The following is a 21,464-nucleotide window of genomic DNA, read 5'->3' on the forward strand; positions in this document are numbered from 1 at the left end:
TAAAATTGAGGACTTAAGGGAAAGAAAGCTGGGACCAGGAAATATGCTGACATTAAAAAGAAGACGATCAGGGAAAATAGATAAGAGTCCCAGCAGCAAGTTTTGTTTATCATGTTGGATTGTTAAAATGCTACTTTATGGTCCTTGATAATGGTTAACCTCATAATAATCTGCAAAACCTCAGCTAGTTTTGATTTTATGTCCAAAACACACATAACAGACAATCAAATAAAACTTTTAACACTTGATATATTGTGATCTGGAGTTTCAGCATCGATGTGCTTCGTGAGACAACTGACCGTCCCTAATATTTTGCACATTCACTGCACATATTCTACATTGTTGCCTAGTCCACTATGACATTGTCCGTTCTGTGCCTGTCTTGCCTTTAGGAGCAAATAATGCTTCGTAAGACAGTCTTGTTGGCTGATGTCCACTAAGACACCTGAGTCACAGAGGAATAGAGGTCTGGTGAGTGAAACTGGAGAACTTCATTGCATTACAGCACTGCAGGGGAGATAACACTCTACGATAAAGTGCCTTGAAGGAAGAAGAGAGGCATTAGAAAGATGGTAGTGATAAGGCAGCATCCAGACTTGTAACTTAATATGATTTTAATCTGTAGAGGAGGAAGGACACTTGTCAGGATTATCACCTTAATGAGGAGCAAGTGAATTCATTTTCAGTTTGTAATACTTATCTGCTTCACACTCAATTATACAGCCCTTAGTAGGCCCCCTTTTTACATCCAATACACACAAAAAAACTCCTGACAGATCTTTCATTAACCAATAAACCAATCACCAGTGTAATCTGTAGCTGTAGGGAAAGATCCAACACCACCAGGCAGCTTCTTCTTCCTGGTCGGTAGCATCTATGAAGATAAACCCCCTTTATCACCTCTCACCCACTCTCATAAGTTAGACTTGCTTGTACATAAGCACCACACCGACACACATGCAGACCAGTACTTGTTCCCATATGTGAGGAGGGGCGTGGGGGGGTTGAGTAAAGGAAGGAGGGATCAAATAACTAAGAGTCACACACAGCTACACATGACATAAAGTCATTTTCAGTGATCAATCTTCAGTGAGGAATTCTCAAATAAAGTAGAAGAGGTGAAAAATTCTGACTCAATCCAGCCAAAAAAAAAAAAGAGACCTCCCCAGACCGTTACCTCGATGCTGTGTGAAGGTGGAGTCATGGGGTGGAGAGAGAGAGGGAGAGAGAGAGAGAGAGAGCTAAATGAGGAGAGAGCGAGAGGAGCTGGGCACCCAAAGAGGACAGATATTCGCCTGGACTGACCAACCTTCCTATTTAAGTCTTGAATCCTGTTTTTCGTCCTCAGAGTAAAATCTGGAAATGTTTTCCTGCACATGTGGAGTTTAGCAGCTTGGAACAGGTAAATGGTGTGGTGGCACCATTTTTCTTTTTTTTTTTTAATTTCAGTGGAACTAAAGACTTTTACCAGATTTTAGATACCTTTCTACATGGATACTATTACATTTTCTCAACTGGATATTTGTTTTTATTAGTTTTTTCTTATCTTTTTTTTCTTGTTAAGTTGAAAAGCAGTCTGGGACTAAAAGGCTTACACCGGAGCCCCTTTGAGCAAGAGTTAAAAGTTCACAAACAATTTAAGAAGAATTAGTAAAATAGTCTGCCTGCTTTTTTCACTTCCTTTTCTTTTTTTATTTAATCTTTGTTCATTTAGACTGAGATGTTTTCCAAAACAGACTTGGAATTTTTGATAACCAGCCTAAAACCTTGCAGCAGTGGAGAAGAGAACGGAGTGGAGTACCAGCTTGAAAAAATAGAGACTTACTGAAATTACATAATCAAAAAAAAAAAAAAAAAATCACCCAGAAGGATATCTTGACATTTTTATACCTGCGCTGAATAGTTTGGACACTGTGCAGGGACACCTTCACTCTGGTCTGTGGAGGGCTTCCCTCCCTGCCTTCTCAGGCAATCTTCACCCCCAGCAGCATGTCCCAAGCTCCGAGGCTGCCTCTAGTCCTCCTCACAGCACACTACCATGATCAGATGGACTGCTGGAGGGAGTAAGGCTGCCTCTGCCTCGTCCTGCTCCAGGGCTGGGTTAGGGGCTCGTTCAGGCTCTGGGGCCACCTTCAGACTACGGTCATCAGCACTGCTTATCACCCCGGCTTTTCCTGTACTAGTCACCCTGTTGGTTTTTTTATTATCCCTGCATGAGGCTGCCTGCCATCAGTTCCACCGTGACACAGATAGGGTCTCCAGCCCACAGACTCTCAGAGCTCCAGTGAACATTTCTGAAGCTGAGCTGATCTCTAGAGCCAGAGCCAATGGGGGCCCTGTGGGTCGGACTGGGGGAGCACAGGGGAGGCATGTGCGCAGTTACAATCATCTACTAGGGGACATACGAAGGAGAAAGCTGTTCTCTTTCCAGAGGTTTTTCCTGAGGATCGATAAGAATGGAAAAGTCAATGGAACCAAAATCAAGGACGACCCCTTCAGTAAGTAACCCTTTCAATTAACAAAAGTAGGTAAAGAAGAGTGAATCAGAGCCAAGAAGTGATCTGTGTGACCCTATCCAAGGCTCATTTAGCCTGAAATATTTGAATTAATTTTACCTTTTAAATTGTGAGTGTGATATCAAAACTTTTAAGCTCTATAGCCCAAACCTTTGCCTTTGTTTTGTATTAGTATATCAAATGTGACAAAAGCACTTGATGAAGTCTTTAAGTGGGACATTTCTAGTAACAAGAAACCATATTAAATGAGAACTTAGATCCTGACAGTTTATTTAAAAAATACATTTACATCTTTCTGTCTATCTGTATCTATATCCTATGTAACACCAAAGTAAATATGTAGATTGTACCTATAGAAATATAACTTGTGCTGCTACCTGTAAATGGTGAGTTTAAAGGAAAAACGTGATCCTTTCATGTTACGCGAATGAACCGGTTAGCAGTTCATTCACTGGTAGTTTGGAGGAAGCAATCCTAATTTGAGTTGTCTTTTTGTTTTAAACCAGACATCCCACTGATATCTCTCCTGTCTAAACACTCAGCACAATGATGGTAGCTCTCAGATGGTCTAAAAAGGAGCAGGAGCAGATAACCCAGCCATTATCAGGCAGTCTTCACAGCCCAGGGTAAACAGCACTGATAACATCCATAGAAAGAACAGGGCTGTGGCAGGGGGAGGATATGAATGTCCAGCTCATTGATGCTTTTAGACCCTTTTTGCTTCTCTTTGGCTGTTTCGCTATGACTCTCCCACTCAGATTGCCTTCTGCCCGCCAGCATCAAGCAAATTACACACCCTCAGTCACAGATCAGACATTTGTTTAAAGCAGCTTGACGTCCTCGCTCAGAGAAACATGTCTTTAAAGTGATTACATGTTGTATGTTTCAGTGTATCAGTCAGTAAAATAGCATTCTCATTAGTCTCCCAGCATTCCCACTGAGCAACGTGTGTGTGCCTATCAACCAGCAGGCAATCACATGCTCCGGTGGGTGTGATCTTATGGTACCCAACAGCAGCACATGTGCTCAAACACACACACACATATATCCCACTTAGTTGTTGTTATATACTTTTTTTTCTCTCTTTCCCAATTCCATAGTAAGTGTATCCCGAAGTTTTAATGTTCCTCTTGGGAGAGCTAAACCGCACTTTCAATCAAAGTGACTTTGGGGGAAATGGCACAGGAGGCAAAATGTCAGGGGAGATGTTTGTTTTGACAAGGTCATGACAGAAGCAGCTTTATTTCCTGACCATATTACACCGTGATGCCTTTACTGTTGCTTTTGTTAGCAGTTTCCTTTAAGTAGTAAAACTGAAGTGGTGCAAGGAAGTCTGGTGTAAAGTCACTCTAAAGTTTATGTATCTTTCTGAGATAATTTATCCCTCTGTCTTCCTTTTTACTGACCCACAAATCCACTTTTTCCCCCCCAGTGCATTGCTTTTTTCAAAGGTAAGTCTGAATTAGCAATGAATTGAGGTTCAGGCAAGGAGGTGAAAGTGAGATTCTCTAGAGGTACAAAGTCATGAATGACATGCCTGAATATTATTGTGGCCACATCAAAGCCGTTCATCTTCAGTATATCAATGGTGGTGCCATCACAAAGCTGTGTCCTAAGGGGGTCTGAGGACACTGTATGGATTATGTGCCCACATATCAGGTTCACATGGTAAAGAATACTACACAACAGCAGCTTCAGTCTTCGCTCTAGCCCCTGAGGCTAGACATGATCCCTGGACTGACGTCCTTTGTAGACCCTTGATGATCCCTTGAAGTGACAAAATATCACATTTTCTTTCCAAGTACTGGAAAAAAGTTTTTTGAAATCAGAAATTGAAATGCAAAGGCACCCTACATTTAAATTCGTCAAACTTAAATTAATTATTCTAAATTAATTTATCTACAAGCTGTTTTGGGGGGGCTCCCTGTGGCCCTGCAAGGAGCAGCATGCCTCCCACAGATTTATGGGGATGCCAGTGCAAAACTGTCCCACATGGCTTTCCAACCCACTGTGAGCCTTTGCTGAGGTTACAGAGAAGCAAGGAGAAAAGGAAGGCAGATTGTGTTAAAGTCAGCTAAGTAGCTGCGTGGCCTAAGCACAGCAGAGTTGTCTTAAAATTTAAAGACATCTAGCAGCTCTGAGTAAAACATTGCTAAACAAGACTCAGGGAAAGGCTTTGTGGTAATAAATAAATAAGTAAAGTCTGGCTAACTATCCATGGCTGTGATGGTGTGAAAGGTTGAGCATGTAAAGACTGTATGTATACTTGTATTGGGCCAGTGTGTGTGTCTATGTGTGTGTGTCTCAAGAAAGAGGAAGGCTAAAGGAACCAGGCCATGTGCACAAGACAGTTCTTGGCATATCCTGTGAATATTGTATAAATAATTTCTTTAAATATAGCAGCGACCTTTTACTTGAAAAAAAACCCCCAGATGGTGCTCTTATGGAGGTCTGAGGAGGGAGATGTAGCCAATAGCTTTTCTCAAAGGTAGTAAAAAGGTTCCTTTCCATATAAATACACTGAGTGTGGTCCTTATCAAGTGTTATTACTATATTTCCTGATTTACGCCTCACTCTGTTCTATTTTTCTGCATGGAAATGATAACAATCAACATTTTAATCCTGACTTATCTGCCCAAATACTGCTTTATTCAAAACCAGAACATCTATTTTGAAAAAAAGAAGTTTAAGAGTGAGAAAGAATAACAATGCTAAGCTGCAAAGCACATATTCTTTTGGCTCCCCGCTGTGGAAAAACCACTGCTAATTCTTACTGGCAACATCTACCTCCATTCCACAAACAACGCACCATTTACTGCTGTAACTCCCACCAGAGCGTATCGAATAAGCCACACATTAGGCGCAAAAAGCTTGCAAGAGAAAAACTGCTGAACCTGGCTGGCTTACTTTAGGCTACATTTTAAAAGGGGTTTGTAAAATAAACCCCATACGAAGCAATACTATCCCATTAACAGCGTAAATAAAGCTAAACGATGAGCACATTTTCCCACATTGGCAGCCATGACCTTATTACTTCCCTATTGTGGGTCTACATAAGCATTTAGCCTTTCAGCACAGAGCAGTGTATGGAGATTTTGTAGTAGTTTCACAGCCAACCTGAGTTAGTGTGTTATATGCAAGTGCACATTCACCTGCTTCAAAACAACTGTGCATATGTGTGTGTATGTGTGTGCGTTTCCGTGTGTGTGAGTGAGTAAGTGAGTGAGAGAGTGCATTAGTGCATGTGTGTATATACAACCTGTCTCGCCCCTGCCTCCGGTGGCTTACTTTGATCAGTGATCATTACAGCCTTTCTAATCCTCACTCCACCCCCAGTCTCACTGTCATGGCTCCTCTGTCCTCCTCTGTTCTCCTTCCTTTCATCACTCCCATGTTTACAGAGCAGCCAGAGACTGCCATAGATTGTCTTACATCCTCACTCCATACCCGACATCCGATCCCATACAGAAACCAGCTCTTCTCAGATCTTCAATGACCGTTGTGTCACAGTCCCCAACACCGCCTTGCAGCTTCAGACCTCACTGCCCTGAGGTGCCGCTGTTTGAACTAGAAATTGATACAGTCAAGACCTCACGGACGAGGAGAGAAGCTGCTGTATATTTAACAGAGGGATTGTTCTTTTGGGCACACCTGCATCCTCCGCTGTCCACTCAGGTCCAAGGCTGGCAGCCTCCAATCCCCCCCCCCCAGCCACATTGGAGTGAGTCTGACAGTAGAGCAGGGTGCCACACAAACAGTCATCAGACAGAGGAGGGGCCCCTGGTCTGATCAAAGGATGTCGTTGACTTTCTGGAGTTCACGCCCCCACTCTGTGTGTGTGTGTGTGCACATACACATATGGGTGTTAATTGGGGTAAAATGACAACAGCTCACAGGAAGTGGGAAAAGGAAGGTAGGGAGGGCGGCATGAAATCAAACATCCCATGGGAAACAGTGGGGTTCACTAACACACACACACCGGCATGAGATGAGACAAGTGGGTTCTGTGGTCAAAGGACACATTAGGAAGTTATAGCTCTCCGACCTTTGATACTGAGACCACACAAATAACAACAGCTGTCTACAGCAAAAACACATCCATTTTAGCTGAGGTATAAATTAACCTCCCCTAATAGTTTACAATAAACCTGACGTATTTGCACAGGGACCTGGAAAGCTAAATACCAAACTCAACATAAACAACCCGAGAAATCTCCGGGGGGAATCCACCTATTAATCTTCAGACTAAATGACCTGAGCAGCTGGAATCTTTTATACAGGTGTAGGCTGTAAAGGAACTTTAAAATATCAGAAATTAGAAATGTGCCCAAGAATAATTGTAACCTTGCACAGAAATCCCACACATTCCCCATGTAAATGTCACAAAATACAAATGCTGGTACTCATTATACTATTACTGAAAAACCTGTGGATTCCTCCAGGTTTATATCTGCACTTCATGTGGGTGGTTTGTGACCGGTGCCAGAGTGTTAATTCTTCTATACTCTGCTCCACAGCATTTATTCAGTTGTTCATGACATAATAGCATGCCTACTATTAATGTTGACACATATTAATGTCACCTTCTTTTTGCTGATCCCTAGGTATTCTGGAAATCACATCAGTGGACGTGGGAGTGGTGGCCATCAAAGGGCTAAGCAGCAACTTCTATCTGGCTATCAGCAAGAAAGGAGAGCTGTACGGAGCGGTTAGTATCCGAGTCAGAGGTCAATCTGGAAGCTCCAGAGAGAGAGAGCTAGTGTTAGATTCTTCAGTCCTTATCAAAGGAAGCCTTATCTATAGTTCTACAACTGCTGGGTCAACTCTGAATCACAACCAGACCAGTGCACACATGTGAACCACTGAGAAAACTATGCAGCTTTAAAAATGCACAGAAATCACCCACACAGAAAAGCATGCAACGTAGATTCGGAAGTAGTAAATAGGCACTCAGACAACAATGCATTTTGCACAAGATAATGATGTGCGTTTTGTCTTAACCTCACACGCTAAGTTTATAACACTGCAACATGATACCTGCTTTTTTACAGAGAGAGTTTGGTGTCGACTGCACCCTGAAGGAGCGGATTGAGGAGAACGGCTACAACACGTACGCATCAGCCAAGTGGAAGCATGGGAAGCGGCAGATGTTTGTGGGTCTGAACGGCCAGGGGAAGCCGATGAGAGGAAAGAAAACCCGAAGGAAGAACACAGCCACACATTTTCTTCCAACTGTTGTGTGAACCTGTGCACTCGGCTGGAGAGGGACAATATGAAACTCTGAAAATGGGAGGTTTATAACTCTGAAAAGTGAGAAAGCTCTCATTTGATTTAAAAAAAAAAAAAAAAGGCCTAACACTGTCATGCATACAAGTGGTCTCTTCTTTTCTGGGAGATGGTGTTACCTGTGTTTTCACTGGCACAGATGCAATGCTTATTCTTTTTTTCTTTTCTTTTTTTTTGTCTGTGCCAAACAGTTTGCAGCTGGACTAAGTGTGTGATGTGGACACAACCGAAGCTACTGTTTCACTAAATAAACTGTAGTAGATGCAGAATTATCTCAAGATGTTATTTATATCCATATTCTCCTGTGAGACACATAAACAGAACAGAAAATGTTCAGGATGTGGGAAACAATCAGTGAGTCCGTTTATCACGGCAGCAGGAAATAATAAAGGATAGAACACATTTAAAGCAAATGTTCGATACTTAACCACTGTGTTTTTGCCTGAATTGTAATGATTTATTTATTTTGTGAAATATTTAACTGAAGGGGAACACAAGCATTTCTTTGAATTCTTTTTGTTTTATAAGAACTCTATTATGTGAAAAATAAAAGTACCATTTCTCCCCTGCAATGCAGTGAACGTTCCTCTGTGGTACTCCAAAGACTGGGAGAAGTGCATTAAAAATGGTAAGGTTTACCAGAAGTACCGAGAGACCCTGGTAAACGTTCAAGTCATGGTATTCTTATCTGGGTATCTGAGGTAGGAAAGAAGGGACAAAAGGCAACCATTAATTCCTAGCCAGATATACCATGTGGCAACCATTGCACTAATGATTAGTGCACAAACAAACTGAAAACACAAGACCAACCACAACAAAATGGGAGGGGGGGAAACTCCCCTGGTATGGACTGTAGATGTTGACATCATTTTCTAATATCAGACCATTACTGTGGAAGCTTGCTTGGTAAAGATAGCTGGTTATGAATATAAAAATTGCTGCCCATGGGTTTGTATGGGCTTTGGAAGAGGATCTGAATGTATGCATGTAAGAAAAGAAATACAAAAGAAGTGCATAAAAAAAATATATGACCTGTGCCTGACCACCCACTTCCTTCAGTAATCATCTACACACTAATCATAAACACACTAATCAATGGCAGCTGCCTCAATCCCAGATCAAAAGAACATAGGAAGAACATTAACACCACAGGCTTCCGGACCTTGTGTTCTCTTATCCTGCCTTTCATAACAACTATCTCTGGATGGGCATCAGAAATTGGAAGATTATAGGAAGACAGCTGAGAGAAAGGCTTCAGAAGTTTTCCTTTGTCTTCAGTCCTAAATTCATTCAGCTTGGTGTGTGAAAAGAGACCGGAAGGAGTGAAAACAACAAAGGCGGTCTGATCTATAGCCTTAGTATATTGTTCTTTAATGGCTGTTACTGCGCTGAGTGATTTATACTGAGGAATGCTGCGGTGCATTCCACCAGTAAAGACCAACCGAGCACATCTCTGCACCCTGCACGGCCCTGTGTGCTCTCACAGGTTAATTGAGCAATATGGTGTGACTATTGAACCTCTGAAGCCAGACTCACAATAGTGTCTTGAAGATAAACTATAAATGTTACCTAAAAATAAAGATTAAGAAGGTGAAATTAGGGTACAACTTTTGAACAAATACAAATACATACATACATGTCTTGATCCCCAACTTCATCCAAAGACTTCAAATGTTTTAAAGGTGATTCTGAATTGACTTAAACCATATTTCTTTATAAGAACTAAAGCACGGATATGCACTAGGAGTTTAATGACACCACATACAGTAGCATTTTCTTTCTTGATTTGTCCTTAATTGCTGTGCATGACGAGCTAAAGATGCAGTCAAATAAATAACAGAGGATTTGACCTACATAATGTGTACTGCTGACCCCAACCCCCACTGACTTACCCACACACAAACACACACAAATCCAATTCATTTGTCATCTTCTGCATTCCCTTGTGAATGTTTGAACTCTCTCCAAAACACTGGCACGGCGAGGGAAAAAAACGGCAATAACACAAAATAGGCACAGTAATCTTCTATCAAAGCAGGTCTCTGCATTTCTGGCACTGGAATTCTCTGTGGAATAATGTGATCCAGCTTTGAGAAACAAGTGGAAAATGACTGGAGGCTAAAACAACTAATGAATACTTACACCGAGATGTCTGGTAGAACACATGTTTGCAGCGGGCAGCTACTGAGTGAGCTTGGGAGAGGCACTTCTGAGGGGGTTGTTCAGGTTCACAGTCTTTCCTCTGGGATGGATAAATAATTTTCTAGCATTTTAGATCAACATGAGGCCCTTCAGCACGTGCTTATTGTGTGCAGACAACCACGTTGTGACCTCAGTATTTATTTGGAGATAGTCTTTTTTTAAAAAACAAACAAACAAACCAAGCATGCGTTTATGTGCAATGAAAATTTTCATACAAAGTTTTGGAAACATTTTTTCTCTAAATGCAACTGACGCCGAAAACAAAACTGCAACTAATTATAGATAATTAATTAATGTCTACGAAATTTCAAACATCATCACCTGAATTCTTGGTAATTATCAGAAAAAGAATTTGTCATGGAACTTGAAGCCTGATGTGGATTTTTTTCAGTACATATCAAATCTGATGGAAAAAAGTTAAAAGATATTCATATTTCACACAATCCTTCTTTTAGTATAAAAAGAAAACGTCCAATTTTCATACAACAAATTGGACAGTGTGCACCTCTACATTCAAAAGCATAATCGCTTATGAATGCGAAGATTTCTCCTATAATTTGTTAGCATTTTTGTCATGATCACATTAATATACTGGTAGTATATTGTGTTCATTTTATTACAAATATAAGCAAATAATATGATTACTCCCTCTACTAACATTTTCACTGTTAACTAGAATTAAACTGAAAACTAAAACAAAGCATGACAAAACATTTTTGTCATTTGAAATTAAAAAAAAAAACTGTAGTCTAACTAAAACGATATGCAGCTCTTCGTAAGTTTTGTCAGATTTTTCAATCCATCATACATGAGGAGTGTAACAGGGCGGCCTTTCACAGCTGGATTTACAGTGAGGCAGACCAGGAGGTATTTTTTCACCATATAGCTCTCAGGACATGACAATCACTCATATGTTAAGCCTTCTCACAAAACAATCACCCTGTCTAATGGTAGCTGGCAGCCTTAAATACTCTCAGCTGTCACAGGCTAAACCATTATTCCATTAACAGGTGAGTTCTCAAATCCCAACCTTCCACCACATTATATCATCAATTTCAATAAATACACATAGACATACATTTTGAATATGTATTGAATATGTAAATGAATAAATATTTTACATTTTACCCTTAAACCTTACCATTATTATAGAAACCCCAAAAACCCCAAGCACAAAGATTCCCCACACTCCCTTCACCAATGGCCTCTCCTGGTACCTTTAACTGGTATCTGGACACCTGGGGAAACATTTGCCCAAACATCCTGGAGAGGACACAGGAAGGGAAGGTGAGTCATCACATCTCTGTAAGTCACTTCTTTGTACCGCCTTTACCTCTAGACCTTGCACACATTTGCGTTAGTTCTCCTTACCTTTTGCTCCCAGTAACAATTCTTTTCTCCTCACAGACAACCGCCACATTTCTTGATGAGGAGCAGCTGTGCAGGACCTGGAACAAAGTCTACTGGCTAATTATTAAAATACTCAATAAATATTCAATAAATAATTAAACTTCTTGTATGCAAATGTTATTGATGTGCTTAAAATGCGGCGCTAAATAAAGTGCAAGTTAAGGTGTTTTTAATAAAGTGACAGGTAGTCCTAAAGTGCTGTACAACTTAATACAAATAATTGTAGGAAGGGGGGGAGTCTTCCTTACAAGGAGATTATCATATTTAAAATTTTGTATAAATATCTGCATTTGAATGAGTTAGTCTTTGTAACTCCTATTACTACTGCTACTAATGCTAACATTAATATTAATAATCCTTGCAAAATTTAACAAAACTTGACAAGTGGAGGATGAAAGAAGGGATAAATAACATATATGATAATTCTACAGCAGATGAAAAGCGTCTGAAAATCAGGTAATTAAGAAACAAGAAAAAATCCAGCAAAGACCTGACACAGGAACAAAGTGATCCGTCTGGCCCTTAAGCTGATCCAAATACTGCTCATCGAAGCCTCGTCAGCAATGGTCTTGGTGCTTTCTGGAGCACATTCTTAAGAAGGTGAAACTGGGAGAGAAGGTTCAGGCATGTCCAACAGATCTGATGGAGTAATAAATCCAAAAGTTGAAATTTTCCTTTAAATTGTCATCAATATGTAAAGAGGAACACCAAAAAGGAACATAATATCAACTGCAAAGCATCTGATTGGCAGCGGCTCCATTTTTAGGATGACTATGACCCCCAAATGCTTCTAGCTTTGAAAATCCATCATGAGGTCTGGAGAAATATTCCTAAAGAACACTTAAAGAAGTCTTGCTTAAGAGCGTTCGTGTTGTGTGAAGAATACAGCTGCTGGTGCTAAATATTGAAATAATAAATAAATATATATTCCAAGCAGAGTTGTGCAAATTTAGTTTTTCTCATTATATAATGGCTTTTCATTTAAATTTGCAGATGTTTCATAAATGTTAAATATGTTTCAAGGCCTTTGTGCAGTAATCCATTAAAAAAATACATTGCTGTGTTTAAGCGTTAAACGATCCCGTGCAAGACGGTATTTATTGCAGCGCCCACTTCCACTCCGTGCCACTAGAGGGAGGCAGATTTTTTTATTCTGGATAATCAGTGACAGCAAGTTTGTTGTTAAAGGAAGTGGCCGAAAAAGTTATGTAGCATTACACACTGATACTATCCGATAGAGAAAAGGCCACCATGAAAGAGAGATAGGACGCGTTTTACAGTCAAAAAACCACAAGCACTTGCCGCTACGCACGGAAAACGGCAGCTGGAAGGGCGACCGGAACATCTTCGTTTATATATCAGATGCTGTATTAAGAGCCGAGGCTGACACCGAGCAGTCATGAACGAGAATTTCGACCGAGCTCCCGGAGCAGGGAGATCCCGTAATTTTCCAGCAGACCCCGGACTCATGACAGGCGCCGGGGACGCTGACAGCAAGACCCCGCTCTTCAACCAAAGAGAGCCGCTGAGACAGCCGCGAACAACTCCTCCTTTTACCGAGAACAGCATTGGCTCTGTTAGCGACATACCTGATGGAGGTACGGAGCTGTCAAACAGCAGCTCAGCTAATGCAGCTAGCTGCTTTCAGATTCGGGTATTTGTCATTTTAACTCAATGACAGGGAGACCTAAAGCACAAAATGTGTTTGCTTGAGTGTAAATATTATCTGGTTGACATTTTTCCTCTGGGGAGCGCTCGGTTGTGATAAATCTGGAGTTGACATTAGCTAGCTGCTAAGGGAAAGCTAACCTTAGTGCTTTTCGGTTGGGAAATCCACGCGTTTGTTGGATTTCATGTGATCTTAGGCATCATCTAAATGAAGCTCGCACTTAGTTAACTCTGTCTTACTCAGGTTAAACTTGTGCTTGTACTTGTAGAGTTGGTTTAGCTAAAGTTAGCCCACCGTCAGCGCAAAAGGAGGAAGAACTAGCTTGGCACTGGGGAGTGAAGCAACGATTTTAAAAAGCTCACGAGACTCCGTAAACGTCCAGTTTTTGCATGACTAGAAGCCTGGATCTTGTTTCTTAAGGGGTTACTTAGTAAAGAGGCTTTCATGAAATTGTCAGAGGACCACACTTTACAGTAAGAGTAAGTCGGCTATCATGAATGTAAGTAATACTTGATGAAGGAAAACGCAGTATTGGTTATCTAAAACCTCACGAACTATCAGAAATACACGAATGGAGCACAAATGACAGGGAATGAGGTCATGAAGAATCCGTAATTCATATTTGTGGCGCTTCAGATAAAGTGGTGGTTTAGTTCTTATTGAAAAACGAGTGGTTAGCACCTTTTCTATGTTGATAGATTTGTTTCCATTGCTAAATAGTCTTTAATCAGCAGGATTATATATTAAATAAAGAAATGACCTTTTTTGCAAGTATCTTCATCAGTCTGCGTTGTACCTACTCTGTAGCCTACATTATAATCAATGCAGTCCTTTTGTGGACAGTTAAATATCTTTATACAATTATTACATTATACAGGATGTCCCATAATGATGGAGACACTTTAAATTCACGTATCTTTGATAAGAATAATGATGTTAAGTGCAAATATTAAAATTTATTACATATTCTTCATATTATCTAAGATTTATGAATTACCTTCCTTAGATGGTCACCAGAAAGAGAACATTTATACACTTTCTCCCTTTTAATCCAAACACAGCATCGCTTAGCATATAAACTGGAATGGATGCAGTCTCTCTGAATGCTTTGTTTTACCTCTGCAGCTATGCAGGATTTACCTGAATGCACACTTTCCCTGAGGTAACCACACAGGAAGTAGTTCACTGTGGATCTGGATAACCACTGAATATCACCGAATCTCAAAATTAAGTTTCTGCTGAATTGTTCTGCAAAGAAGATATCAGATACCTGTCAAGAATATATCAAATTTAAATAGCCAGTGTGTAAATACACAACATTTCAAAGACAGACAAATGACCGTGCGCTGGTAAATTAACAATAAAATGTGTCCCATCATTATGGGACATTTGCATTCACTGCAGATTCTGCTGCCCTCTTGGCCAAATAGCTCTTGGAAAAAAAAAGAAAAGAAAGAAAGACATTTTTACTGTCAGTGAGACTGAATAAATAAATACATTAAAATCACTTTGCCAAAAGCTGATTGTAGTGTCTGCCTTCAGGAGGTAATGTTCTTTCTGCATCAAAAGAAGTTGTCATTCCTCAGGGATATTTTTGAGAAATTATATAATACTTTTTTTGTCAGACAATCAGTTTTGGGCACTACATACCAGAATCATTTACATATTTTAAAGTCAGATTTTTCATCAGATAAATGAGTTTTGGCATCCCAGTGTTTAAATTAAGGTTGGGCTTCTCCTAAAACACAGTACGCCTTTTAATAGTGCAAAGTTAGTTCTGTTGAACTAACATTAACAGTAGGCAAAGACCAAGACAGTACCATGTCTTGGTCTTTGCTGTTGTTGTATTGCTACACACAGCTAACATTCATTTCTCGTGTTAAGTTTTTGGACAGTGCTGCGTCTTATATTGCCTGTTTTATTTGGTGGTCTAAATGTCATGTCAAATCTGTGTGCATGATGCAAGCAACTTCCACCTGTTGTGTCAAAGGTGTTTAGTATTTTTGTTAAGGGAATCAAAAGTCCAAAAAAAGTAAAACAATGACAGAGCCCATGTAGTGCTATATATTGTCCACTCATCTAATGATAAAGCTTGTTCCTCAGTGTTACAGACCTTCTTTGTTGCCCCAAAGATTGTTAAAAATAAACCACATTACAGCAGTATTTTTTTTATTTTTTTATTTTTTATTTTTTTTTTAAAAACACCTTTGTAGTCTCCCATAAAGCAAAGCTTGAAAATATTTTTGTTTTTCCAGATTATAGAAGACAAAGCAGACCTCCACAGAGTCCAAATTACAACAACACATCTGCTTCAAGAGGTGGTAATGATGTAGATTCCATGATCAAGTCATCAAAGCTTTCAGCTAATGCTCCCGAATTTGTGCCTTTGGGATTTAACCAATATGATGTAAGAGAACAGTTTTACACTACACATTAATCCTGATGCATTTTATGGTGATAATTTTTGGAGTTCTTGTTGAATTTTTCTCTGAATTTTCACGTTTTTCTTTCAATTTTTGTAAAGGACTCCGCTTACTATGATGACAGCGATGCCTATTACGGCGAACCAACTCTGGCTGATACAGTCACAGACTTTCTTGGCCACCTGAGTTCCTCGCCAGGGTCCTTTGAGTCAGATGTTGAAGACATTACTGGTATTCTCAATTCCTGGGTTACCACTGAAGAGTTGTTGAAGGAGCTGGTGGAGCTGATCTACACACAGGTTCAGTCTTTAATTCTAGGCAGTTTATAATATAATTTAAAACCTTTAGACACATATTTACAAAATGCATTTACAATACATGCAATTTTGTAAAGGGGACCTCACTAATATCTTTGCCTTTCTTTTTATTGCAGTCCACTTCTATTCCAAACTTCGCTTATACTGGTGCCAGGCTTTGTAACTACCTTTCCCATCATCTCATAATCACCCCGGCAAGCGGCAACTTTCGTCAGCTCCTTCTGAAAAGGTCTTTTTCCCCCCTCTCCTTCTGATTTGTATGTATAAAATTTGGACAAGCTCCTATGAAAAGTAAATCAAGATGTATATAACCATTTTTAACCACTGCACTGGGCAGGATCAATATAAAATAATACAAGTTTATTAATTGTTATAATACTGGCACTCTCCATCTCTGCTTGTTGTAAGTAATTAGCTGTAATTAAAGATGGGAATTTTATTTTCTTCACTATTTCTGCAAAACTTTTATATTTTTTTTTACTTTATTTTTTTTAAACCAACACTCCAAACTATGGGGCCAGACTTTTACCCTGTGACCTGCCTGGCATATAAATATAAGAGTTAATAAACATATGTAAGGTGTACAGCACCACAGAATGTCACCCATAGATTCAGTTTGTGACTTCAAAAGTAAGAATGTTGTCTGTTGCAGATGTCAAACAGAGTTTCAACAAAGGGATGCAGCTGTTCGTGGAGAGCCAGAGACTCAGAAGAAATTCCACTCGTATGTGCTATTTCTGGGAGAGCTGTACCTACATTTGGAGGTAAGAACTCAGAGTCGCTGCAGTCTCTCCTTTCGATTCTGCTTGTGTTGATAGCTGGGAGGTGTCTGCTTACCCCAGTGAGTCTTTTTCCTATAGTAAGACTCTATTGTTCAAAAGAGTGTCTAGTGTTAGTAGTCCTTGGTCTGTTCTCAGCCTTAGGGAGCCTTGCGCAGGTGTGCATCAATCAGTTCTCCATCTGCTGCGGGTCCTGGTGTAGAGCGGCCCTCTAGGTTGCAGCAGAGCTACAGATCACAGCAAAGAAAACAGTTGCTAGCTGCAGTCAGAAGAGGTTAGTTTTCAGTCTTCCTGATGTCAGGAGAAGAGACTTTTAAGGCAGACTTTTAGACATGTTAACAAGCAATCTGGGCAACAAATGTCAGTAGGAAACCACAAGTATGGAAATGCAGGTTAGCAGTGACAGAGCTTTCAAAGTAGACAGAGGGAATCGGCCATTAAATTTATAAATCCATCGTGTTTGCTCTCAAACATGAAAAAATGCCAAAATTAATCACCAAATATAATTTAAGTGTTTGAAATGCTGCATAGCTTAGTGTCCTAGTGTATGCAAGGTTTTCTTTTAATAAGCAGCCTCACTACCTTCCTGGCAGCTAGTTAGTAATCTTGTCTTTGGAGCTAGGAAGGAGCATCTCACAGTGTAAGTCCCAAACACCAGAATACTGACCAGATTACTGTCAGCTTTTAATTGTGTCATTCACTTTTCCACATGTGTGTAAATCTTTTATTTTTTAGATAAAAAGTGGACAGGGACCTCCAGTTCGAGCACGTGTCCTACTAGGTGCTCTGAAAGACCTGTTGATCAGTCTGTTCTCCAGTCCTGTGGATGCAAATCTCATCTGCGCTGTCAAACTGCTTAAGGTGTCAGAGTTCAGTTGAAAATGTTACCAGATTTTTAATTTAATTTAATTTTTTCAAATCTTTTGATGTATGTCCATCATTAATGGAGGAAATAAGAATATGTTTTGAATTTGCAGTTGACAGGTTCTGTCCTGGATGATGCCTGGAAAGAGAGTGGAGAGTCGCACATGGGAGAATTAATCAAAAGAATAGAAGATATTGTTCTGGATGCTGCCTGCAGCAGGTGTGACAACCAGTCTGATCTTTTATGTACCACTTCTTCTTAAATCGAACTTTGTAGTTAAAAAGAAAGACACATAGTCGCCTCTGATGGTCACATGTGAACACGTTCATCAGGTCATCAAAAATCTTTTGATTTATTTTCGTGAAATATTCATGAAAATGAATACAATTTTCTAATTTTCTAAACTTAGGATCAAGGGAGCATGTACCATAATCTAAGATTTAGCCATAAATTGCCATATCAGCTTGATTAGATAAAAGTTTCTAATTAATATTTCTTCTCAGAGATGTGAGACAGATGCTTCTTAAACTAGTGGAGCTGAGGTCCAGTGACTGGGGCAGAGTCCTTGCAGCTGCAGCAGCTAGCAGTGCCACACCAGACAATGACCCCAACTACTTCATGGTCAGTTTTAACTGTGGCATGCTCCTCATATCACTCTTTTTGTCTTTCCTTTAATTCTGCATCTTTCACTCGCTCTTTATTTCTTATTTTTCATGCATTTGTGTTTCAACCTTCCAGAATGAACCTACATTCTACACAGAAGATGGCACTCCTTTCACAGCAGCAGACCCAGGTCAGTCTACAGATATCTACAGATATACAGAAATGTAAAAAATCAGCCCTTCATGTGGATATGCACACATCTGTAGGCAAGGAACTTTTTAAAATATATGTGCGTTTTTAAACTGGCTCTTTTCAAGTTTCTGTTTCCAGTCCACTTGCAGTCCTTTTAGGGATTGTCTAGTAGTGTTTGAGCAGGCTGTAGGTGCATACTATTAAGTTCAAACAGCAGCATGTATTTGCCGAATAGAATAGAATCTTTCTATTAATTGTTCTAAATTTGACCCGTGCACAATTACGTCTGTGTTGTTCAACACATTTTTAAATGTTTTCTTGGCTCTCCTCAGTCAGGTCATTGTCCTGTATGTAATTTACATGCTGCTACTACTTTAAGTTGGCATACGATTATGATGCTGATCTTGTTATCTCTATGGTTTTACAGATTATGCTGAAAAATACCAAGAGATGCTGGACAGGCAGGACTATTTCCATGATGTATATGGTGAAAATGGAAATGAAGTGTAAGTACCCACTGTAAATGTAATTGATAAGGATCATAAGGACTTATTTATTTATTTTTGGTCCCCCCCACCCCCCCTCTTATCTTATTTACTGAAGCTTCTTGCTTTGTTAACTAGATACACCTGTTAATTCTCTGCTAATGCATATAGAAATAGAGGAATACATATAGGGAAAATAACACGGAAAAAGTAGAAGTAGATAAATTGAAAGAAAAATACACTTAAAATGCAGTGTGACAACATAAATGTGGGCTTTAATACAAACGCAGATAAAGTATTTGTTAAAAAGCTTTATTATTTTTGGTGAACCGGATTAATTTACTGGCTAATTTCTTAGTTTGACAGTTTTGCCCTCCATAGTCATTCACCAAATGCTGAATTTGCTGAATACAGCATCAGCATTTTTTTATTCTTCATTTTTGTACATCTGAATGCCCTTCAGGCGCACAATTAATCCACACATGTAATGTGTTGCAGACATCATTGTGGTTCTCTTCCCAACTAATATCAAACTCCTTGTTTACTTTGGCAAGTAAGAGTATGTAAACCTGGAGAATTACAAATGTGAGCCGCTAAGTGCAATAATTTGAGTTTTTCTGTAAAAGTATTACACCTTTCTCATAGAGTGCGCACACACAGTAACACTGCAGGTGCACTAATTAGCTTAATCTTCATATGGTGTTACCGTGGTGTCATTTAGACCACATTTTGTATGAATTCAACCGTGTCACCATGCTTGCACAACTTTGGTCATGTGATCGGATAGTAGCTTCCCAAGAGAAGTCATGTGACCACCACTGACCTGTGGGCCCCTGAGCTTGGCAGCTGTGTTTGACTGCCCCACAATGCAACAGGGCTGACCACAGTCTCAGATTCAGTTTAGTCAGCAGCTGGGTGTGAAAGAGGGCTTAACTCACTCCTGCTCCCCCCCGCCCGCTCTTTCTCTCTTTCTCAGAGCTGTGTGTGTCTCTCTGAATATGCTTTGAAATGCCAAATACTTTAATGTACACATTTTACTTTTAAGGATCTTAAAAGTAACATCCATGCCTCTAAATCCCTTGTGTTGCATTCACAGATACGACTTTGAGGACGAGATGGAGCCAGAGATAGAAGAAGCTTTTGAGAATTTTTGTTTAGAGTCGGAGAGGAAACGACAACAATGACGTGAGAGCGAAGAATCTGAAAGTCTGAAGCAGGCATATACTGTACTTTTCCCACTCAACGTGCCGGAAGAAAAAGAAAAAACTAGCATTTGATAGGCTCAGATTTTTATTTTACTGCAAGCATTTTAACAAAACGAGCTGTTCATAGTTGCACTAACGACACTGTTTTCAGTCAGTGTTGATTAGAAAAATTGGGACAATCAGTGGGATAACTGTTCAGAAGGTTGAAGAATTTAGACTTCTTTTGACATGGAAGCTTTTTCTTTGTTCTTTTTGAAGTAGCTTCCAAGATTTTCTTTCCTTTGCCTAAACTAAATGCCAAGAGGGAAGTAGTTTGCTGTGGATTTTTTTTTTTTGTTGTTGTTATTTTCTTACAGGTGGATGTGTTTTAATCTAATGTGTGCATAATTTGTTAACTGCTAATTAATTCCCCAGTCTATAGGTAGAGGCCAGAAAAACAGCATCACAGAGATGCTTTATTCTGATGTTAAATTCTCTGTAGATGAGTGAGTTGGTTGTTTTACTACGTATTACAGCCTTTATCCCTACTGTTGTGATATTGCATCACACCGTCGATATTAAACACTATATTTTGGGCTGTTCACCTATTCATCTGGCTGCAGCTAACTGAAGTGTTCCAAAGCTCTGTGGAAAGCTGTGCCAATTAAGAAATGTTGCATAAGAAAATATTTAAATTCATTCACAAACTGTGAAGCGAACATTGACAAAGACCTTTGTGGAAAATTCAGAGCTTGAAAACTGAAATCTGCATCTAAATCCAATTGATTTCCTGAATGTACTTTCAAATATATACACATCTTGCAGGTCAGGGTTGCATAACTAGACTGCAGAAACAGACTCCTTGTTATCCCGAGACTGAAAGACTGTTTACCAGCAATCTGTGGCTCCCATAAAACGGAATGTTGTTTTATAGTTTGTAAATATTATTTATAGTATTGTTTGCCTGCAATAAATTCTTTATAATGTGAGACTGCATTTGCTTGATTTGTGTTTTTGAGTTTATAGTTGTTGTTGTTTTTATTTGTTTTTTAAATGCCTTTATTTTATCCATGTTTTTTTCCGTCTCAATAGTAAGTTTTGTGTGGGTGTTTTGTGTGTAAAACACACAAAAAAACCCCACTGAAACAAACATTACCTCACATCATTGTACTAAGGATGCACTGGAAGGAGACTGACCTAAAACAAGAGAAGCAAGATAAACTTACCAGTAAATGCGGACATCAAGCTGTTGTTAGTGTTAGCTTCCATATTCACTGCTGTATTTGTCAACTGGGAGGGACTGTCTGAATTCATGGCTGTATATTTATGACACTTACCTGGACCTGAAAAGACATGAGAATTTTTACTTTGTGTGTATAAATACTAAAAGATATTCCTCCTAGAAACATCTTCTGAACAAACTCTGCCATCAGGTGGTAACTCTGTGTCAGTACAGTACTTGAGTCCACATCAATTTTCCCTAAGGGGACAATAAATCATATCACATCCTATCAAACAACTAGATTTGATCAA

At 39.5% G+C, this 21,464-nt stretch overlaps 2 protein-coding genes across 2 annotated transcripts; both read left to right on the top strand.

Moving 5' to 3' along the window:
- Positions 1 to 1,808: 1,808 nt before the first annotated feature.
- On the top strand, positions 1,809 to 8,358 carry LOC146376453 (fibroblast growth factor 10-like). Its single transcript, XM_084946372.1, has 3 exons — positions 1,809 to 2,498; positions 7,121 to 7,224; positions 7,568 to 8,358. Exons 1-3 carry the CDS (start codon positions 2,039 to 2,041, stop codon positions 7,757 to 7,759), a joined length of 756 nt encoding a protein of 251 aa, XP_084802498.1. The 5' UTR covers positions 1,809 to 2,038; the 3' UTR covers positions 7,760 to 8,358.
- Positions 8,359 to 12,587: 4,229 nt separating this feature from the next.
- Positions 12,588 to 20,920, top strand: paip1 (poly(A) binding protein interacting protein 1). The gene is made up of 11 exons (XM_084947006.1): positions 12,588 to 13,012; positions 15,339 to 15,490; positions 15,608 to 15,805; positions 15,940 to 16,052; positions 16,476 to 16,587; positions 17,338 to 17,463; positions 17,580 to 17,686; positions 17,971 to 18,088; positions 18,206 to 18,260; positions 18,690 to 18,768; positions 19,844 to 20,920. Exons 1-11 carry the CDS (start codon positions 12,814 to 12,816, stop codon positions 19,929 to 19,931), a joined length of 1,347 nt encoding a protein of 448 aa, XP_084803132.1. The 5' UTR covers positions 12,588 to 12,813; the 3' UTR covers positions 19,932 to 20,920.
- The last annotated feature ends 544 nt before the right edge of the window (positions 20,921 to 21,464 follow it).

The sequence above is a fragment of the Perissodus microlepis genome, chromosome 12 (genome assembly GCF_051167445.1).
Source record: "Perissodus microlepis isolate ML-2025 ecotype Zambia chromosome 12, ASM5116744v1, whole genome shotgun sequence".
Lineage (NCBI taxonomy): Eukaryota > Metazoa > Chordata > Actinopteri > Cichliformes > Cichlidae > Perissodus > Perissodus microlepis.